The sequence below is a fragment of the Salvelinus fontinalis genome, chromosome 2 (assembly GCF_029448725.1).
Source record: "Salvelinus fontinalis isolate EN_2023a chromosome 2, ASM2944872v1, whole genome shotgun sequence".
Taxonomy (NCBI): Eukaryota; Metazoa; Chordata; class Actinopteri; order Salmoniformes; family Salmonidae; genus Salvelinus; species Salvelinus fontinalis.
Window position 1 is genome coordinate 57,281,862 of NC_074666.1, and position 13,425 is coordinate 57,295,286.

Genomic DNA, 13,425 nt, shown 5'->3' on the forward strand with positions numbered 1-13,425 from the left:
AATGGACGTCACATGGAGCACTGAGGGTTCAGAAAGAGCCAGAATGACCAAGCACAGAGAATATATATTTTTCTCTCTGAGTTAGTGAGGTGTCACCTCAGTCTATTCACAGAGGAAAACACATGACCCCCAACAATGGGAGTCAGTGGCCTTTCAACTCAAAGGCAATGGGATGATGTGGATCAGAAGACAACTTAGGAAAAGGACAGACCCATTTCAAGGAGCAGATCTATAGCCTGTCGCTACAGTGACAATGAACTTTGGACACAAAAGTGATCTGTTACCTGCTAAATCGGCTCCATAAACAGGAACATTTGGTTAATGTAATATTCCTACTTGTATTATTCCATAATGTACTATTACTTTGTGGTACACAGACGCAGTGGGTTGGAAATATATATATGTAAAGCCAATGAGCTATACAATACGTATTATTTTTGGGATCTGTGCTGGAATTCAAACGTAGGCTGTAACGTCACACTGAGTTCATTTCAAAAATGTCATATTTCTGTGTAGGCCGAGCAGTTTTGCAACACTAAAAATATAAACAATACCATGTAAAACTGTGCTATTTTTGGACCATTCATTACCTACAAACAAGTGCACTGGCAAAATACATAGCCTACAGTCCACAATTTCATCAAGGGAAAATGTAGTACCAGAACTGTTCAACATGAAACCACAAAAGCTGCGCTTCCTAGCCACATTTTAGAAGACATAAATATACAACTATTATATCTTTAGTGTCGAACGTACAGTCAAAAAAACATAAAAGAATGAGAGAAACCCTCGGGAAACCCAGACAAAGCCCCCTCTGTATCTCCGGCTACAAGCAGAGTCTCTGTTTGACATCGCAGTAATCGTCTCAAATCCTTTCCTTCCACCATTCTCACCCACTGAGGAGAATTCAGTCACCTAGGAACTCTCATTCTGAATACTGACGTGATTAGAAACTAACAGCTGCATTCACGGTGTTTGGAACAAAAGCACACTCAAAGACGCACAATTTTCTTGCTTGTTCATGCTAGCGCAGAAAAAGGCAAAGCAATTACGGGCAGAAAATACAAAAATGGATTAAGTGGGCCTATTTCTACACCGTTCCTAATGACTAATGCTTTTTAATATTGTTTTTTGATAGACATTCACAATGGGGGGGTGGCACTTTCACAGATTGAACTCATTGAAATGAAATTAAACTCCACAAATTCCCTCAATTCAACATCTTTCAAGCATATTTTTGCATTTCAGACTCAATTCAATAATTCTATGTAATACTACTTCAATTTAATAATACTTTATTAAACCACAATTTATCCATTGTGATATTTATCAATTTCCAAAGAATTGATAAATTCACCAGTTAGCTTTTTTTGAACTGAAAATGAACACAGAACTTCCATTTTATAAATAATATATTCTTAGCCAAATAAAATATATGTATTTTTTTTAAATACTAATGTACACTAATAAGCTTTCATCATTTTATCCAATAAACCACAGAGAAGAGTAGAAATATAAACCCTAAGTGTGTTCCTCATTGCATATGCAACCAGTCTCACAAGTACAGGTAGAAACTGAGTGAATGATAAGGGATTCATAATTTACTATGGAATGGTAGTTATAAATATGGAAATAATATGTTCTGATTCAAAGGAGCTGCTTTCAAAACTCTTTCCTATTTTTATGACTTTGGGTGACATAAGAGCAAATAACTGTAAATTCATAATGACTACTTTCTTTGTCGTGTGAAAAATATTTGGAATTGCAGTATATCAATGAATTCAATCTTAGCATATACATTTGATTTTCTACCTGAAGCGAGTGAGCCATTTTTTAAAAATAGACTGAGGGTCATTATGATTTTAACATTACAAAAGATCGTTGTAGAATGTCCTTCACCTTCAACGATATGGCATAATCGTTCAATATGCGCTTACTTTTTGGTTTTAAAACTAAATCTAAACTATTCAGAAATCTGTATCTATCCCTGAACCACGGTGAACAGAGACAGAGAGATATTCCATGGTAGATGGCATATCTATGATACTTTACATTGGCTGGGGAAGGTCTTACCCGCAGAGGGGGGCTGGGGTGGAGGTGCGCAGGCCCGGAGTAGGTAAGAATTGGGGGAGAATTCGTCGTCAGGAGGGGGGTCCAGCATGACGTGGGGGGAGCCGCTGTCCAGCAGGGGCACTTGGCACTCCCTGATGGCTGGGGGGACAGGATGGGGTGGGCCAGTGGGTGGAGGTGGGGCAGGGGGTAGCAGGCTGGACGAAGGTGTGGGAGGTAGGGGACGACCTGGGGAGCACACACACACACACAGAAGATGGAGGGCACGTGTTACTATGCACACTGGTATTGTAAGTTACAGGAGGACAATAGGCGGCATCCTCTTTGAACATGAAGATGTGCTAGAAATTACACAATCTCGTCTCCATGACAATACAATGCTCTTTTAAACACACTGTCAATCTCTTTCATGGCTACCATTATTCATGTGTTCAAGCGGAGACTGTCAATTCCCATTGACAGCTGAGCCATAAAATAACGATAATGAAAGACGAGAGAAACAATTGAGAAAGAAAGAGATCTAGAAAATGGAGAAGTATTACAGGGCTTTCAATTCCTTCAATCGCTCTGATAACCTTGCTCTTTAATAGCAGCACACTGAAAGGAGGTCAACTTTGATGCAGGCTTTTAAATTAACCATCGTGTGAGGTATTTTATTTGCCTTGAAATAAGAGCTCCTGCGTTTGACTCTGACCTTGAGAAATAAATAGGGAAAGCATACGAGTTTTCATTAGGATTCTTTGTGCCATCGATGGTGCCGAATTTTCTTTAGTCACGGGGGATCTACCTCCTTTTTTTTTTTATCTCTTTCGCAACCAAACCAGATTGCACTGAGAAAATAGCATTGATTTGCATGATTAAGCCCGCAGTAACACTAGAGTTCAACATTTGGTTAAAGCAAAATGGTTGACCCCAACAGAAAATCCAAGGCGTAGCCTTACGTTTCCTTTTGTTTCATCCTAAAAAAAACTTTCTAACATCCTATTTTAGGCCATCGAATATTTGCTTTGTAAAAAAGAACTATGTCCACTAACCACAAGTATTTCACTTGTGAAATGGGACATAAACTCGCTTATTAGGACATTTCAAGGAGACAACAAAAGGAGATTGTATTAATAATGGGTTTTGAGAACGATCAAACATATATGATCATGCGTGGCCTAGAAATTCCATAAAATACTCATTCTTCAATAAAGACGATTTGTAAGCCAAGTACATTTATTCAAGGCTACCAATTTCTCAAAATAATTTTTGCTCCATTTTCGGATTTCAGTCAATTACAGTATTCCCATGTAATATATTCTGTTTTCCTACTTATGTCCAACACAGCAATGGAGGAACGAAGGCTGATTCCCTCCAAGGGGCTACTCCCACACATCCATGGTGTCCTTTCAGATTAGCATGTTTTGATGCAGCTCATCAAGTTCACAGACACATTTATCAACCCTACACCTTGTTGTGGTGTGATGGAATGGTGTCACCAAGGCCCTGTGACTGTCAGTACAAGGCAAAGCACTCCCAGCTCGTGTGAATAGTCTCACTAATAACATGAGCACCGCCACCCACTTTTGCCTCTGAGCAAGTCGGCAGATCCAACATCCACGGCTGCTTTGGCAAACGTGTCCTTGTATAGAGGCCGGGTGATTTTTTGACTTCATGTCAGTTCTTGTCATGTGTAGTTAAAACATTTTTTTTTGCTTTTGCTGAATAATATATGCCTGCTTCAAAGTCCCGGAGTGGAAGATAACCATTGCATCACTAGCTTGCTGCCACACAGCACTCTTCAAAGCAAATAGGCTAGCAGAACATTGGAATGGGCAGTGGAGGGGAAGAGGACATATAGTACAGTACTGCGGAGGCAGAGAGTGGCTGGACGGCGATAGAGGGCAAATCTCTCTCTAATGATGAGGATTCATCCCCCTCTCCTGTCAACAACAGGCATTAGCCGCTATATCAGAACATCAACATAAAATAGGAAGGTTTTCTGAATGGAAGATTGGAGGATGAAATCGGTTCCTGTCACAGAGTATCAGAACAGCCCTCATTTCCTATTCCAGTGTGGATGTTTGGCACAGGCCTTCATTGTGGCTCATTTGGAGCCGTTATCGCTGTTTCAAGCCTTATCCTCTGCTGTTAGCGTCCCGGTCCTCTGAGTCACATCAAATGTTGGGAAGCAAACACACAGGGCCGCTGCCCCCCCCCCCCCCCCCCTCTCTCCTCTCTCCTCCTCGCTGACTCCTGCTGAGGCTGTCTACACACAGCAGGTCTAGCTGTGACATTTGCAGAGATGTATCATATCAGTGTCCTCCTACATCACACACCAAAACAAAACTACAGGACCAAAAGAAAGCAAAGCTCCTCGCCTCTGTCCTCTTTGTCACGTTTAACACGGCTCCAAACGCTGACATCGAGAAGGTGCAAGAAAGAGAGAGAGAAAGTGAGGACAAGCCAGCTCTAATGTGACAAGTCGACAAAGATTACTTCACGAAATGTCACTTGAAGACACATCACACTACCTAGCGCGCCTTGCATTACATATGAGCATCTGATTATGTTGCTATTTTGATTGCTGCGGGCTTTGATGTGCACCATAAATTGTTTAATATGCAGCTCAAATGTAAATGAACGCTAGGATTTTTATAATGTCTTTTTGGACCAAGTAGTACAGTACTTTTCTTTCTATTGCCTGATATGTTTAAATTTGTTATTTAACTAGGCAAGTCAGTTTAAGAACAAATTCTTATTTACAATGACAGCCTACACTGGCCAAACTCGGACGACGCTGGGCCAATTGTGCGCCGCACTAAGGGACTCCAATCATGGCCGGATGTGATACAGCCTGGAATCGAACCAGGGACTGTAGTGACGCCTCTTGCACTGAGATGCAGTACCGTAGACCACTGTGCCACTCTGAGCCCCTGTTAGGTATAGCATCCAGATGTGGGGGCTCCATAAAAGCACCTTTCTATCCCTCACTGCCCCCTCTCTCCTGGGCCAAGTCCTTTTCACGCAACAACATTCAGCGTGGTCTGAAAAGAACTGGCTCCAATCGGCCTGACTCCATTTTGTCACGGCCTCTTTGTGTCATCACTCCCCGTGACTGGGATGGCTCCCTGCTGCATCCTCAGCACATTCACAGCCCCAGTAGCCCCATGCCCAGGCACCATCGTTCACATGAAAGCACACTTTATTTCTCAAATCATTTTCAACAGAATCCCACTCAAGGTGGGATTTTGCACCATTTACAAGGTAAAATGGTGGAAGATAAATGGCCCCCAACCACCAAAATCTTCAACTTCCCATTGCCTCCATCTCATGCACTTATTAATCTCTGTGTGGCTCTTCTCTATAACTGTCTAAACCAACATGGCCTCGGATTGCTGTTGATTTGATCCTATTGTTTCCTCCACAGGCACCACCAGGCCACTATTATACACACTGCACCGGCCAGTCATCACCACAGGCACCACCAGGCCACTATTAAACACACTGCACCGGCCAGTCATCACCACAGGCACCACCAGGCCACTATTATACACACGGCACCGGCTAATCATCTCTTCAGACTGCCTCTCCCTGTGATCTCACAACCACAACCAGTTTCACAAGCACCCAGGAGCATGTGGTCCCTTAACAACAAGCAGTAGTGGCATCTCCATGTCCAAATTGAAATGGAAATCCAACTTTGTTCTCATCAGCCATGGAGACAACTCTATGGAGCATTGTGTGTTTTCAATGTCGGCTCAGTTGTTCAATTTCATTCGAGCAAATGGGTGAAACGATCCACCACAATGTGATATGGTGATATATATGCGTGCTATGATATACGAGATGACACGACACCGGCATCACAACAAGTTGACCCTCATCCATCAACTCCCTCCCTCATCAACCCAACAGAAACACGGATGGTTTTGGAGTGTTTGCTAAATCCGGCAGCACAAACAACACAGCAGCCACCTCCGCGGCAAACCCACATCCCTCCTACTGTCCTGTGTGTGTATTGCTGCTGATGTACAGATTAGCCCAGAACATGGCAATGTGGCACAGCAGGAGGGAGGCAAGAACCAAGACTTAGGCTCAGCTGCAAAGCACATCGGAAAACCAGACTTGAGCAATGATATCACTATCATCTCCCTTTCTATCCTTGTATGTTTCATTATAAAGACAGCTGGGAAACGGGTTAAGATGTGCTGACTCGGCTCTCCATCACACAGAACAAAGCGCCACTTAAAGATCCACTTCCGCCATCAGCTGTTGCCTTTTAATATATGTACGGTGTAAATGACTTATTACATCGCTGCCTTTGAAGTAGGATGCTTCCATTCAGGCACTATTTTTATCCGGTGTCGCAAAAGTTTTTTTAGAAACTTACTTTTCTATACGCCGACTCATCCTCAAGCCTCCCCCCTCCCCATACTGTTACACCCCCCCCCCCCCCTATTTTTCTGCCCCCCTCCCAATCTGGAGTCCTAAGAACTCTTTGCCCTCACACAGGATCAAAGCAGTGAGAAATTAGATTCCATTCCAAACCAATGAGAGCAGCCTCTCCCCCCTGACAACACGTTACGCATAAAAATCACAGCTTTTTTTTGTTTGTTTGTTTTCCTAGAACCTGCAAAATCTGCATGCCTCAATTCTTCTCTCTTTCTCTGCCACTTTCTCACTCTCTCTCTGATTTTAGGGGTCTTGTGATCGTTCACTTGGAGAAAGTGTTTTTCCTATGCCACCAACCGAAAGCACTCATAATCCCAAAATAAGGGAATTACTCAAATGAACTGATGCCTTTGAAGTGGGGAGAGAGATTTTGTCAAAGACACACCATATTGCTTTGAGTTTTATTTGAAGCAGGTCTCAATGGCAATGAGTTTAAGTCACTGACCTCAGAGGATGCACTTTTATCACAAAGACGCCACCATCTTCATTCATTTACTCAAATCAACATATTGCACTGTAAACATGTAATTTGAACCAAATGAAAAGACAACTAAAAGGCTTGTTAACAGACCAACCTGGTCTCAGAGCATTTCGTATTATTCTGTACGGAAATCCGAGACACTCCATTTAGTATGATGTTACATTTCGTATGGTATGTATTCATTTGTGGATGTCCATCAACCATTTTGTATACGTTACAAATTTCAATTCAATTTCAATTTACGAATTCTCAAAACGTACAATATGTTACCAATATACAAAGCATATGATATGTTAAAAATTCTAGCTAGGTGGCTAACGTTAGCTACCTCGCTAACGTTAGCTAGGCTAGGGGTTCGGGGTTAAGGTTAAGTTTCAGAGTTAGGTTAAAGAGTTAAGGTTAGGGGAAGGGTTAGCTAACATGCTAAGTAGCAAAAAAGTAGCAAGTAGTTCAAAAGTTGCTAATTAGCTCAAATGCCAAAATTGTGCGTGATGATTCAAACTCGCAATCTTTGGCAACCACCCCGATCCAACCACCCTCATTTTGTTTTTCCCGTAATTGACTATCTGTCTTACGTAACTATACCAAACATAACATATCATACTAAATTGAGTGTCATGGATTTACGTACAAAATAATACGAAATGCTCTGAGGCCAGGTATGTAGGCATGCATGCTTGGGTTGGGCGGTATCCAAATTTTCCTACCATCACTAAGTTTCTGTACCATCCCAGGTATACGGTATTATCGGAAATGCACACAAGAGGGAAAATTTCAATGTATTACTACTTTTACGCACAAAAATATTTAGGCAACAGGGATCTTCATCCAGGAGGGAATTGAATGTCTCTAGTCTGGGTACCAGTCTTTTAGCTAACATTCCACTCCTTGCCACACCATGTCATTGCAAAAGAGACTGGCCTTTCGGCAATCTCAACGTTCAATATGCAGTTGGATTTAAGGCAGAGTTGTTGAAAATAACATGAATATTTTCCATGACAACATGTTGAGCCTCGAAAATAGAATTAAAAGTCAAAAACAAACCGCTGTTAGCTAGACAAGGTGTTGTATTTTGAGGCTTAAAATCAAAGCAAATAGGTTTTGTGGTTTGCAGTATGTATTTAGAGAATTTAGAGCTGGAACCTTTTGACAGACTGGTTTAGTCTGGATAAACAAAAAATGGCTGCTTAGCAACCAGATACCAACGTGTTCTGTGGAGAGAAAAAAGTGATTGAATGCCAATATTTGGGTAATTGTTGTTATTGGATGATCGCTGTGAGGGTTATCGAATCAGGATCAACTCCTCTGTTGTTCCTTGAGTTCATTAATGATAGAATGTTCATATTTGAATATGGCAGAAAGGTCAGGCTCTTTGGCAATGACATGGAGTGACAAGGAGTTGTTAGCTAAAGTGACTGGTACTCAGGCTGGAATGTCTCTGCTGTAACCAAGAAGTTTACTCTTGACATCTAGCCACTTAGCTAGCTAGCAAGTTAGAAAACAACATAATTTATTTGACACATCTTAGATTTCTTATAGTTATACGTATAGTTATAAACAGTGGTCGGTATTGAAAATCATACTGTAGGTATTTCAGAATACCCCAGTATTCGGTATAAACAGTATATCGCCCAAGCCTAGAGCTGCTCAAATTACACACACGCGCATGCATGCATGCAGACACACACACAGTCACACAACCCCCTCCTAAACCTTTATAGTGCCTTATAAAATAAATGTCAGAATGTTTTAGCTGAATCCCAGAGGCAAATGCCAGTCACATATTAGCCATCTGACAACTGTTAACATCAGTGTCCAGGGGGCCCTACATCTGGTCCTGGGGACAGCAGCAGGACACAGGTCATTAGTGACCAGCAGCCCACTGGGCACTGTGACTGTGCCAGGCTGCAAGGTGACAGGGCCATTGCTGTGTGACACGCAGCGCTAGGCCAGCCAGTAGTAGGATCAGCCCCACTACTCCAGGCTCTGGGATCAGCACACACAGCACACTGAGGCAAACGCTGCTCCTCTTTGCATCATCTGACCCCGAGGAGCAGGCTGGCTGATGTTGTTCTGCACAGCTCCCCCTACAGAGCCCCACAGTGGATGTGGCAATACCCTGCAGCACTGACGCACACCACAAACAAACATACATGTGCTAGGCATTGTCTGTCTTTCCCTCTCCTACACCCCCACGCACATACGTATGGTGCACATTTACTTGGCAGTACTGTACGTAATGCCCAATCAGACATGAGCATGTACTCACTTCACTTAACACAGAATAAACACTGCCTTGAAAAACCGAAGTGAGCTCCTTCCTTGGACAGTTCAAGGATAGTCGGGGATACACACACTCCAGTATTCATGAAGAGCAGGTATATCGAGCCTCTCCAACCAAAGGAAGTCATACATTTTTCTCCACTTACGCACTATGTTTTCTTTTCTAGTTGTAAATGAGATCCTTAGTGTTTAAATCATTAGTGTTTTTCCTACATTGCTAATGCATTTATTACAAGTGTCATCAACCCAGCACTAACTATTCCCCTTTCGGGCTAATCCATACACTGATAACAGTGAATGTCTTAGTAGGGTATTGCTCATTTTGACTTATTAAGTGAGAAATGGTTCAAAAGCCTATGCCCCACATATAGGCTGTCTAAGAATATAGCTTTAGAGTATTATAATCACCAAGTTAACCATATTTACACCTCTCAGAGATTTATAGTTTGGCTCCCACATAGTCCCCTACATTTCCAACAATAAGCAAGCCTTCTGTATAACGTTAACTCTCCAAGCAGCTCTCTCTCGCTACCTCTCTCTCCAGCTAGGACTTTGCAAACTTGGCAGATGCTTTGAGAAGGGATGCCTCCGTGTGGTGAGGGCACATATCAGAATATATCAAGGCTGGGAATTGCCAGGGACCTCACGATATGATATTATCACGATACTTCGGTGCCGATACAATACGTAATGCACTTCTCACAATTCTATATGTATTGCGATTCGATAATTCGAGATTTTTTATTTTGATCGGCCATGGAAATAAGTGATGAAAACATGTTGGCTCACTATTTTAAAAAAAGATGGAGAACATGCTATAGGATGACAAATCAAGTTTTTTGGCATATCGAGTTTTACAAAGTGATACTTGGAGTCAAATATTGATATAATGTCGTCCAAAACAAATATTGTGATATGTAACTCTATCAATCCCCCCCCCCCATAACTAAAATATATTAGAGTAATGCACTATGAATTGGACAGTGCAACATGTCAATTAGTAATGACATTATCAGCCTTTGAGACATGGCCACTGAGTTGACCTGAAAAGAGGCGGAGAAGGAAAAAGCAGCTCTGCTAAATAAGAATATTGCCCAGTGACACGAAACACAGACAGTGATGAAAACACTCCTACGTAGATAGTAGATATGATAAAAAAGGAGAAAAAGAGGCACGAGTGTTACAGCCCTGTAAAGACAGAACATGCTAATGACTATTTGTCTAAAGTTTTTTTTATATATCAAGCTCCCTGAAAGCATTTATGTAAACACTTTATGTAGGCCAAACAAGAGCTGTGAAAATCCACTGTAAAAACATTATCAGCCAAAATCCAGAACATATAAAAAGTATATATCTTCAAATTCAAAACACATCACAGGGCATGTCCTAAAATAGATATAGAAGATGGTGCAATACACGTTGATGATTAGTAAATCAGATTCTTAGTGGTAGATTAATATTTGGTTACATATACATTTTCCTGAGACTGACAATAACCGAAGAATGCTAAAACACAAATATTTAATAACAGGTGGACTATATCGGAAAATGCTGATTATTTGAGGGAGAATGTAGAATAATTTAGCATTTTAAGCTGCCAACCACTCCCCCTTTCTTTGATTGCAATCAGTTGTTCTGGGAGTGTCCCTAGACTACATTAAAACGTCACGATTATTCTAACAACAAAATCAAACAACGTTCATCAACCTAATTAAAATGCACACACACATTTAAAATGCCCTTAAGAGTGTAGATGATGCACCATTTCGAACACATATCAAAACGAAGTTCATAAATTGTATATAGGTTACATAAGATCCTTCAATTATGATAAAGGGGTTTATGTGATGTAAAATAAAACGAATAAAAAATTAAAATATGAAAAGCAACCAGGTGTTGCTAGATGAAGCCCTAATACAGAATAGATTGCATACAGCTCTAATCCTACACTACATCCTAAAAAACAGATGTTGGAATGATTTATTCCAAAAGACGCTGTCATTATCATGGGATGGGAGTCAGAATTCAGACCAAAATTCAGTTCCAAAAAACTCAACGGGCTGAAATTGGATATCTCACGACAGATGCACCCCCATATGTCAAACAACTTTAAAACCATATCCAGAGGGAACACAAAAAAACGCCTAATATTATTTTAACAGCATCCAGGCATAGTTGAATGAGCCACACACAGCAAGAAAGATAAGTCGATTTATTCGGCTTACCTTTGCTTTTCACCATGCTGCGAACTCGGTTTCTGCTCTACTCATGCAAGGGAGGTAGACATTTTTCCAGCATCAGCAAAGAGCGTTGTGTTCTGTGTCGGCTACACAGACGTGCAGCAAGAGAAGACAGTGAAAGGCGCGAAACGGAGGTTGTTAGCATCCGCGGCAGTAGCTTTGTCTGGTTGCTGATGTGTTTGCATCGAAACGAACAGACAGACATCCAACTTAAATCTTCAGCGCTGCAGTGCACTAACGTTACCATGAATTACGCGCAGGCAAACTGACAAAGAGCCATGCAGTTAGTGTCCAGTACAAATGTTGCAGAGGGGCGGGCTGGTGCGTAAAGGTGAGCTCATGGTGTCATTATAGGGAGTGGATTTGTCTGTACCTCCCGTGTGGTCAACTAGGCAACTCCTATCTCTCTCTTTGTTATGCTGCCTTTGCAGCAAGTGTCTCCGGTATACATTTACTGCCATTATGCTCTCGCTATGGGGTCAGTCAAATTGTGTTTAGATCATCATGCCATGCACCATAGGGCTTTTACGGATCAGTCTCCAACTCTCCACTCCTACAGGCTACACACACGATTATGAGCCTTTAGAATACCCTCCAGTGTACGGTATTGTACAGCTGACATGGCAGTGTCCCTCTAGTATGGGTGAATTTTGCATGGCATGCTGCAGTTGCCCAGATAGACTGGGAAAAAGGGTGGTTTTCATGTTGAAAGTCTGGGGGTGCCATCCATATAGAGTGCCATCACAGATGGGCTATCATCTCCCCGATTCCTTTACATTTTATATAACAACCTTCTGCCTGTGTGTTTACCTATATATTCATGTACATGTACAATATATTGCTGAATACTACAAACCATGTCCATGAAACCTAATGATCAATAGTCCAGAAGTAGATTCACCTGTGTCTGTTAAACCAGTTCCAAACCACTGTCTCTGTAGTCCAGAAACACAGAATTCTAAGGCTAATCAGTGCATTTGATACAATTGTAGTTCTCGATGCATACTATAAAACCAGATTCAAGCCTAGTTCTGGAAACATATAATAGCCTATCTGTTGTTCATTCACTGTGTGTGTCTAAAGTGAGATTGAGATGGTACAATCTGTACAATGTCCATTGTTCTATCTTTAGACCACAAGAGATGAACTAAAATGAAACTTACACCAAGGAACCACTTACAAGCACAGTGCCACTTTGCTTCGGTTTCAACAGCTTTGTGCTACGAGGTGAGGAAATATCATCGTCAACTACACTTTCCTCCCTTTTAATATTATTTTGTTGTGACACTGAGCATAGAGCATCAACCCACAGTTAAGCAGAAGTGAGAATAAGAGGTAATCTAATTAGTGCTAATTCAGAAACGGTCTTTGCTAAACCCGCATTTCTGGGCAGCTCTGTTTACTGTGTGGCAATACTTTGACTGCTTCCAGGAGCCTCCCTATTGTACAGCGACACTACAAAGCGCCAGCGCTTCCCACGCACGGGCATCCGTCCTCATTAACCACGGCAGTTCTCGACTGCCAGAGCTCACAAAGAGCGCCATGGCGCAGAAACTCGGCTGGTGCCACAGAAAGACGCCGGCACTGGAGAGTTGGGGTTGAAACAGAACAATACTAGAGGCAGAGCGAAAGAGGGAGAGACACAGAGAAGGAGAGAGGGGGAAATAGAGGGAGAGAGAGAGAGAGAGAGAGCGGGAGAAATAGAGGGAGAGAGGGGAGAGCGAGGGAGAAATAGAGGGAGATAAGATGTGGAGGCAGTGTTCTGCCCTTTGTTGTTTCCCTGACAGGAAAAAACACATGGAAATTGGGGAAGAAAATTGATGAAAATGCATCCGTATCCCAGAGGCCCCAAACCCTGGACCCAGCTGCACTCATACTCACACTCCACAGCCTTACAGAGCTAAAACAATGGAG

At 42.0% G+C, this 13,425-nt stretch overlaps 1 protein-coding gene across 5 annotated transcripts in view; it reads right to left on the reverse strand.

The window, feature by feature from the left end:
• Positions 1-13,425, reverse strand: part of LOC129821964 (teneurin-2-like) — a 263,621-nt gene that overhangs the window by 63,873 nt on the left and 186,323 nt on the right. For 2 of the 5 annotated variants that reach the window (XM_055879750.1, XM_055879767.1), the window contains one exon: positions 2,074-2,298. The exons of 1 other annotated variant lie outside the window; for it this stretch is intronic. In XM_055879750.1, coding sequence (XP_055735725.1) covers positions 2,074-2,298 — 225 coding nt within the window. Of the gene's footprint in view, positions 1-2,073; positions 2,299-11,496; positions 11,990-13,425 lie in introns of those variants that run through there. 2 more of the 5 variants (XM_055879776.1, XM_055879786.1) reach the window with 2 other exon arrangements.